Here is a 9165-nt window from a genome sequence, read left to right as displayed (position 1 = left end):
TTCTTCTAATAGTTCATGATACTTTGAATAATGCTTGCCAACTCCATAATTCAAACGCAGTGATTCTCTGCTGGAGGTAATAAATCATGTTAACTCCTTCTGCTGAATCTGAAATAAAACCTTAGAAAAGTCAAAGTCAAACTAAGAATTCTTGGTGGTTGAGATGGGAGAGAAAGAAAAGGAGAAGGGGGAGGGGGAGGTTCTTCCCCTGAAAGCTGAAGGGTTCTTCATGTCTGTTGTTTAATGCCGTCGAGTCGGTTCTGACGCATAGAGAGTCCTACGTAGGGTTTCCGATGCTTTAAATATTCGCGAGAGCAAAAAAACTCATCTTTCTCCTGCGGAGCGGCTAGTGAACTCGGTGTTTTGCAGTCCAATGGGAGCTGCACTATTCATCTAGACCAGCAGAGGGATGAGATGCAGAAATGGGAAGGCAAACGCCTATGAGTAAACGCCTTTGTAAATCTTGAGCCATTGCAGAGACCGTAGCAGGCTTCCTCCGTGGGAGGGTTTAACTGACCGGAAGCGGAAGTCTCGTTCTCTTCCGTCCTCCTCGCTTCTTGTCGCTGGCTGTGAGTGTCTCGGGAGGTAAACGGGGAAGAGGGAGTAATCTCGGGCAATCCTCTGCCTGGTAAAACATGGGGAGTCCACAGCTGGATCGAGGATGCAGGGAAAGGAATGTGGGGTGCGATGATGCCGATATTTGGGCGATGGGGAGAGGAGGGAAGCGGGGTCGCTGTCCGTTCTCGCACCCTACTAATACCTAGGAACGTCTTCCCCGCAGGTACCGGTCCGCGCGCGTTCCGCCGCCATGGTGAGTACGGGCCCTACCTGGGGCCAGGCAAGGCAAGGTGGGCTTCTCAAGGGTCTCCGGAGACCCTAGAGTGGAGATGGAAATGACCACGTCCGTCCACGTAGTGTACGATCCCGGCTTTGTGGCTAGAGGCGGGGGTGGAGAGGTGGACCCCGGGAAACGAGACCGCGTGGTACGATAATGAGGACACAGGACGCTCTCCGTGTGTCAAAACCCATGCAACTGTAAGCAGTGACGTTTAGTTGTTGAAAACGTGTCGGTATTGGTTCGTGCAGCGTGGACTCGAGCTCTCTGGTTGCAGGTTGCACACGGGTCACCGGGAGTTGGGGTCAACCGACAGCGGGTAGTTAGCCAGTTGTAACTAATGGTCACACCGCACAGGATCCTAAGGACAAAACTGCTAGGGGGAGGGGGCATTTGGAAATGACTTCCTGTAAACCTGAAGCTGTTCTCAGAAACCATAGATTATTTTTTAAATTATTATTTGGAAAAGCGCATCTCTGAATTCCTTCTCCATTTCCTTTGTGTTCCAGCCTCGCAAAATTGAGGAAATCAAGGACTTTCTACTCACAGCCAGGCGAAAGGATGCCAAATGTAAGAGGATGCAAGAAATCTGTAAATGACAAGTGCTGGGTCTGTGGGCTGCTCCCTGCCTGCCAACACTTTCTTCCCTAGAATGTCTGTGGGTTAGGTGTTGAAATCGATGCTTGGCTCTTACCATACCTTGCTGAAGCCTGTTTGGCCAACATGAGCTATGAGCTGGTGGACATCTCTAAGGACTCATCCTTAGCTGATTCTTGTACAAGTTGGTTTTCCTCTTGTGTATACAGTAGGTGCTCAGCATGGAAGACTTCTAGATGGAACATCCCATAAACACCTGTGCTGGGTAGAGCCCCTGCTCATGATAAATCAGCTACTACGTGGTTTTGTTTCTGTACATTTTCTATTCCCTGGCTCATAGTGACTCTGTCCAACAGAACCGGTCATTGCCTGTCCCTGCACTGTCCAGTGTGTGAGCCCATCTCCTAGAGAGTGTTCCTCCACCCTGATGTTCTGTCTCTTGTCCAGCTCTCACATGCATATGCTCTGATTGAAAACACAATGGGGCCTTTGTCTTTATCTGTGGGGAAAACAAACAAACTGACAGAGGTGTGCAGGAAACCGCTAGGTGTTAGACTGTGTGTCCGTGGGTATTCTCATTGTCTAAGCCAGACCCCACGTAGAGCTGTGCTTTGTAGCTGGGGCTTTGTGAGCTTGTGCACGGAAGAGATGCCTAGAATTTCCACCTTGTTCTGTGCTTCCCCTCCGACTTGCCACAGAGAGCATCTGGTAAGTCATGAATGTAGGATCGTGGGGTTGGTGAGTGGAAGTGCACAGTTGCTCTGGCTGAGACACCAGCCATTTCTAATGCTCTGGCAATGGCGGGACCCCGTGGTGGTGTGCAGGCAGACCCGTGGGAGCAATTCCAGACGGGGTGGGTGTGTATTCCAATCAGCAAGTTAAGCAGCCGCCTCCTTCCATTAAAGGCAGGGTGGGTGATGGGCCGATTGGTGCCCGCCACCATTAAAGCCTTTGGCACATTGACGAAATGATGCCAATAACCTTTGAGTTTGCTCTGGGAGCCTGGTGTTAGTTGTAACTTAGCCTCCCTGGTTTCTATACTGCGGGGTCCCAGAGGATGGCATCTGGTCCCCTGGACATAGGCATAGTAGGATGTCCAGTTAAGCATTTGTTGGTTTCATATTCTGCTTAGCAATGTTCGTCTCAGTCTCGAGAGTGGGGTAGCTGCTGGGGCCACAGAGAATACGGAAGTCAGTATCTGTGAGCCTGGCATTCCTTGGAGATGTGCGTGTGTCTTGGCATCACTCCTCTCCTGGGTCCAGGAGCTCTGCACAGTTCTGAGAGTGCACTGTCCCGGGCTCTTGGTGGTATGGAATTCTAGCTCTGCTTCTCCTTGTCTCCCATATACTTGTAAGGTGATGTCAGCCACACCCCAGGGGACCTCCCCTTGCATGGGTGGGGCTAATCCTGCCATGTTAGCACCTAGCAGTCAGGATTCCAGGTGTCACCAACAGAGGGCTGTTTCATCAGTACATCACAGACAGAATTAAGGTCTTGCCAAGATGGCAGTTGGTCAGATTCTAAATTTATTAGGAATTGATTCTCTGACAAAGTACATCTTCTGTGAGATGCCTGGTCCCTGTAGAAATGGTGACATGGGGTCAGGAGTATGTGGTCATCAGCTTGTTGTGGAGTGCCTTCAAGTCAGCTCCGACTGACTCATGGTGCCCCTGTAAAGGGTTTCCGCAGAGTGAACCCTTGGGGTAGCAGTCCAGTGTTTTTCCAACGCCACCGTCCCTGTTTCTCTGACAGTGGGTTCTTAGGGATGTCCGTGAGGTGGTTTTTAAGAACACGGGGTTTGGTGCGTCCCCAAAACTGCTTGCCTGCACCCCAGAAGCCGATGTTTTCAGCAGAGGAGCTGCCATTGGGTGGAAGCCCTAGTCTTCACATTTTGCCTTACAGAGGCCATACAGCCAGGGCAGCCGTGGGGGCAGGGTGTGGAGAGCCTCCTGTGGCTGGGGTTCACTGAATGGCTGCTTCTTGTTGTTAAGCACAGTGGAGTCGGTTCCGACTCATAGCGACCCTGTACAGGGTTTCCAAGGCTATAAATCTTTACGGGAGCAGAATGCCTCATCTTTCTCCCATGGAACAGTTGGTAGTTTCGAACTGCTGACCGTAAGGTTCGGAACCCGATTTGTAACCACTACGCTACCAGAGCTCCTTACTGTCACTTAAGTGCCACCTGCCTTGTGTGTGTAGACAGGTGTGCCGTGACATGGACTCTCTGAGATGTGTGATGGCTCATTCTGATCTTCCTGTTGGTAGCTGTCAAGATCAAGAAAAACAAGGACAACGTGAAGTTTAAGGTTCGGTGCAGCAGATACCTCTACACCTTGGTCATCACCGACAAGGAGAAGGCCGAGAAGCTGAAGCAGTCCCTGCCCCCAGGTGGGTAGCCTGGACTCTGACGGGGAGGGTGCTAGCTGGCAGAGTCCACCTGTCTGCCTGTGTCTTGCTTTGCTGTGTGCATGGTGGGGGTTCTAACTGCAGGCTCCCAGTCCTCCCTCACAACCCTGGGGGGGTGGTGGCTGAGAACCCCTGTTTTCAGAGGTTCTCTGAAATGTAGCACAAAGAAGCAAATGGCAGTCTTTGGGGACATCTTTATTATTGGACAGTAACTGTATTTCGTACCAAACCTGGCTGGCTCCACCTGAGTTGGGCCTGCTCTGTTTGGTGCAGAATCAAGTGTACGTCTGAGTGGCTCACCTCTGACTCTCTCCCTCTAGGTTTGGCAGTGAAGGAGCTGAAATGAATCAGACGGGCTGATTTGAACTGCAATAAAAACTTAAAAATCTCCAGTGCTCTGTGTTCAAGGCTGGGGAGGGAAAGTGCTGGGTGGGAACATGCTGTGGCTCCTGGCTGGGCTTTGGTTTCTGGGTGTGTAAAGCCGTATGGGGGAGGGTGGGCAGGTCCCCGTGGGAATGGGCAGCTTGGAGAGCCAGCTCTCAGGAAGTGGGTCATCTAGTAAGCCATCCCGGTTCTCCCGATTGCCTGTCTGCCCTTCTGTAGTAGTCCGCCCCTCACCCGCTCCGGTTTTGCTAAATTTGTTCTGTGACCCACGAAGAAGGTAGGTTTCAGATAACACTAGTGCCGGGGGTAGTTTTCACGTGCTTCATGAGGACAGTACCTTCACACTATTGGAAAAGGACAGGAGTGCAGTGAGGGTGGTGGGACAATTGTGGGAAGGACCGAGCCAGCTTACGCCACTGTGGGGGAGAGATGTTAGGTGCCAGCCAATCTGCTGAGTCCTGGGCCATCCTTATAACCAGTGCTGGGGTTTTTCACTGACCTTCCACCAAATGTAGTAACCTATAAAGACTGGCCTGCTAACATCCATAGGACTCTTAACCATCCTCTTAAAAAACATCTGCCTCAACTTAAGACATGTCTGCCTTCCTTTCATCTCTGGATGGTAGCCCAGGGTGCAGGGGTAGGACAGGCCTTCCCAGGAAGAGGGAACACTAAAACAGCCTGGGTCAGCACGCCAGACTTCTATCCAAGTTTTCAAGACCAGGGGATACTTCACAGGTATAAAATCCTATGGGAATTAAGAAACCCTATACAGGATCGCTGTGGATCAGAATAGACTGCAACATCCTGTTTGCTTGTGGAATCCTGGTGTGCTGGGCAAGGTCGATGTCAAGCCCACCAGTTGCTCCTTTGAAACCTACACACAGGGTCAATTCAATGGCACTTCACAACAATAAACTTGTTTCTGCAGATGTGGGGGGGAGAACATTTCATTGATAAATTGGTTAAAGGTTTAATATAGGGTTCTGGCACTTGGCAAATTTGAGTGAGGCCAAGAAGCCTGTAAGAGCTGTCATGCTATAGGAGCTCTGTACTGCTCCCCACAAGGCCGGCAGTTCAAACCCACCAGCTGCTGGCTGGGAGAAAGATGAGGCTTTCTGTTCTGATAACGATTTACAGCCTCAGAAACCTCAGACCAGATCCCCTCTGGGTAGAAATTGACTCCGTGGTGAACAGTGGTTTAAAGAGGTTTATGTGATGTGCAGGGGCAGCCCACAAGGTGGCGCCATACTGCAACAATTGAGCCAAACCCTCTAGGAGAGCTGTTCCCAAGGCCACAAGCCTCATTCTAGGGAGCAGCTGGTAGTTTCCAACTGTGACAATGTTTAACTCACTGCACCGCCAGGGCTCCAAACCAAACCCACTCCCACCCAGTCCATCCCAATTTACAATAACCAGTAAATGTCTGGACATATTATGCTCCATAAAATCCATTCCATATATCTCAAAGTCCCTGTAAAAATTGTCAGATACCCGATACAGGTTGTTCTGTTAAGCTCCAGTTTGACTGTTTCTGAAAGAGAAGTTCAAGTGCAGGCAGCACTTTCCCAGTCTAGTCAGGAGTTTGTTGAGAAGTGAGGGTTTTGCTTCCTCCAGGGGGTGGGGTGGGAATGCAGGGCGCTCTGGGTGCTGACAGATGCAGACGTGGCCCCCTTTCCTCACAAACAACTTTCAGCTATGCCATTCTTTAAACATTTAAGATTCCCAAGGAAGAGGGCTCCATTTAGCACTCAAGACGGCTTTGTCTCCATCACATTGTCCACAGACCAGTCCCAGCTCCTAGGAGACCATTCCAGCAGGGATTTGCCCCGCCTCCTTGTTGAGCGAAGGCGTCCATTCAGCCAGCTGGGACACTTTGTATAATACTGTGGTGGATCACGCCCATTCCAGAGAGTCCTAAGTTGTTTGGGACCTAGGTATGCTTTGAAGCTGGCTGTCAATCCTCAGAGTACTGGAAGCCGGGAGGTGATTTAGACTGGGGAGGACGGACACGAAATGCCTACCGGAATGCTTTCTGGGAGGGCTTGCGCCCTCTCTTTTTTGTTTCTTTGGCTCAGCTCCCTAGGTCAGCAGCTGTCTGGGGGAACTTGCAAGCTAAGCTGCTTTTGGTATCCAGCTGCTTACAGTGGCTGTTGTGATGGCCCTATGGGGGACTTGGGGGACCCCTTCTCCCCCACTCCCACCCCAGCCTGGACTTCCCACACCAGCTTTGTCAGATTCCTCCTGCCCATCTGGTCTTTGGCATCTAGCCCTCCTTTCCCCCTGAGGCACTGAAATTCACAATCAGGACTAAAGCTCTTAGAGAAATGGCCAATTCTTACAACTTGGGGTCCCTGAAGGATCAGCTGGTGTTTGGGAAGCTGAGTGGCAGGGACCAGCTGCTCCAGCCTCTACCACTGACATAGAAGAGGACCAGAAAGAGGTAGGAGGATATGTCACAGGTTCAAGGGACAGAAAGCGATGGTGGATGATGCCCTTGTGATCAGTGTTCATGGGAATGGCTAGTGGCCACTGCCTGAGCTTTCCTGTGAAGAGGAGCAAGCCCATCCCTTCACCTCATTCACCTCACAAATCCCATCAGCCTTAAACACTCATCAAATATAAGAGCCCATTGACATTAGCCAAAGGATCCAGTAATGTACACCAGTGAGGCACAAAGGGCCCTGCCTGGGTCATGTGAACGGTTTGCTCTGGGAAACCACACCTCAGAAGGAAACCCTGACCATCTGCTACCATAAAGCGAATAGCCAAGTTCTATTCTGTAACACTGTTGTTGTTAAGTTCCAACTCATAGGGACCCTGTATATATAGGGTTTCCTAGAAGCGACTGGTCTGAACCAACCTTGTAGTTAGCAGTCTAGTGCTTGTTCTACAGTACCACACAGCTAATGAGTCACAAAGAGTGTCCATGTGGGGCCCTATTTCCAGGTCTCTGCCTTCTTCCTGTGAATGGGACCCAGGCACTGCCCTGGTTATCACCTGCCTGGCCTGCCTGACCCTTCACTTCCCAGACAGCCTCCTTTGTTGGCTAAGTGCAGCCCCATGACTTACTGCTGCCAAGGTTGGGACGTCTGGGTGAGTATCTTGGGAAAGGGAAGCCAGGCTAGTATCCCACACCTCCTCCACCTGGAGTTCCCCATCAGATAGGCCCAGAGCTCACCTTTTCCCCAAGTGGGCTTGTTGTTAAGAGCCGTCCAGTTGATTCGGACCCATAGTGACCCTGTATAGGGTTTCTGAGGAGCAGCTGGCGAGCTTGAACCACCAACCTTGCAGTTCAAACGGGGTTTTGCTGTCTTTGGTGCATTAACCCACAGCGCCAGCTACCCCACCCCCCAGCTCCAGTTCCACGCTTTGGCCATTTCCTCAGCTGTTGCAGACCGGGCAGAGGTTCGAGGCCCTATAGCACTGAGTGTATCAGATCTAGCCACTTGGCACTTAATAGCAAATTGTTTTTCATCTTAGTGTTCAGTTATATTTATTTAATTCCAAACATGAGCCCTGGATGTCCAGAGAGAAATGCAATATTCCCCTAAGTTTCTAAGGTCAAGATTTTCCCCCTAGAACCAAGGCAGTACAACTTCCTCCGAGGCGAACAAGGACAGGTTTACTGGGATTAAGCAGGGAGGCTCTGGAGAGGAACTGCCCGGGGTATATTCACTTGGGGTGGAGTGGTAAATTCTGGGAATACGGGATTAAGGACAATGGGGGCAACTCCCTCGGACCACCCTGGGTTCAATCAGTTTGATCCAAGTGAAGGTTAAACCCAGTAAGGAAGAAAGGAATATTGGTTTAAGTAAGGTTTACTGGCTTAATTTAGCTTAAAGATTGTCTTGTCTGAATAATACCATTCTTCTTCTGTAAAGATCCCTCCCTGAGAGAGGAAATAAAAGACGGATGCAGACTTAAGTCTGTGGGCATTATTGCTTGCAGGGTATGAAGAAGATGTCTGCCGGTTTTGCATCTACTCTGGTCTCCGAGTATTTCTTTTCTTTCTCGCCTCTCCAGACATCCCACCTAGAGTTAGTCCGAGAAGGAAAAATGTCAGCCACTGAGCAGTCTGTCTGGCAGCTTGCATCAAGCCCGGGTGTCTGTCTTCTTTGTGTCTGTTTTCTCTCTCTCGCCATCGTCACCAGACACCCCATCTTCGGATTCTCACCCTCTTGCCGAGGCCAGACCCCGGCACTCAGCCACCGGCAGATTCTGAGTCTAGAAACCAAATTCTGTACCAGTGCCCTGCTCTTTTGGGCTGCCCTCTACATCTCCTACCTGCCCTTCCATATAGCTGGAGGCCCCTTCCTCCAGGAATCCTGCCCTTTCCCGCCTACCACGAAGGATCACGGAAACAACCGAAGACATCCTGCCATGGCTGCATGAGTGAGGTGTCTGTGCTGTGGCAAGCGCCCCAGGGCAGGGCACGCGTCCAACCGCTCACGATGAATACAGGAGATGCTTAGTAAACGTCTGGCGGTGAATTCAGATTAGGTTTCCCATCTGTCCCCAAGCTGTCAGTCTGGCAGCCCTGAAAGGGCTCAGCACCTCCCTCCCACAATCAACCCTAGAGACAGCCAGCCTCGTCTCTCTCTAGGACTGCCTGACGCACTCATTCACACTCTCAGTGGCACTGTGGGCTAATGTGTCCGACTGAAAAGTCGTTTGAACTGCAAAGTCGATGGTTCATGCTCACCAGCTGCTCCTTTGTTGTTGTTGTCAGGTGCCATCGAGTCGGAACCGACTCATAGCGACCCCATGCACAGCAGAATGAAACAATGTCAGATTCTGGGCTTACCTCACTACCGCTGTCAGACTTGAGTCCATCAATGATGCCACCTGGCCAATCCATCTCATTAGGGGTCGGTCTTCCTCTTTTTTTCTGTCCCTCCACCTTACCCAGCATGACATCCTTCTCCAGTGACTGTTTCCTC

At 50.9% G+C, this 9165-nt stretch overlaps 1 protein-coding gene across 1 annotated transcript; it reads left to right on the top strand.

Annotated features, from left to right (window-relative positions):
- The first annotated feature begins 887 nt into the window (after positions 1-887).
- On the top strand, positions 888-4184 carry RPL38 (ribosomal protein L38). Its single transcript, XM_006869691.1, has 4 exons — positions 888-983; positions 1345-1405; positions 3698-3820; positions 4159-4184. The coding sequence occupies exons 1-4, from the start codon at positions 888-890 to the stop codon at positions 4182-4184; spliced, it is 306 nt and encodes a 101-aa protein (XP_006869753.1).
- The last annotated feature ends 4981 nt before the right edge of the window (positions 4185-9165 follow it).

This window comes from Chrysochloris asiatica, unplaced genomic scaffold (genome assembly GCF_000296735.1).
Source record: "Chrysochloris asiatica unplaced genomic scaffold, ChrAsi1.0 scaffold00132, whole genome shotgun sequence".
Taxonomy (NCBI): domain Eukaryota; kingdom Metazoa; phylum Chordata; class Mammalia; order Afrosoricida; family Chrysochloridae; genus Chrysochloris; species Chrysochloris asiatica.
Note: the sequence above shows the minus strand (reverse complement) of the source record. Positions and strands in the feature narration are given on the sequence as shown.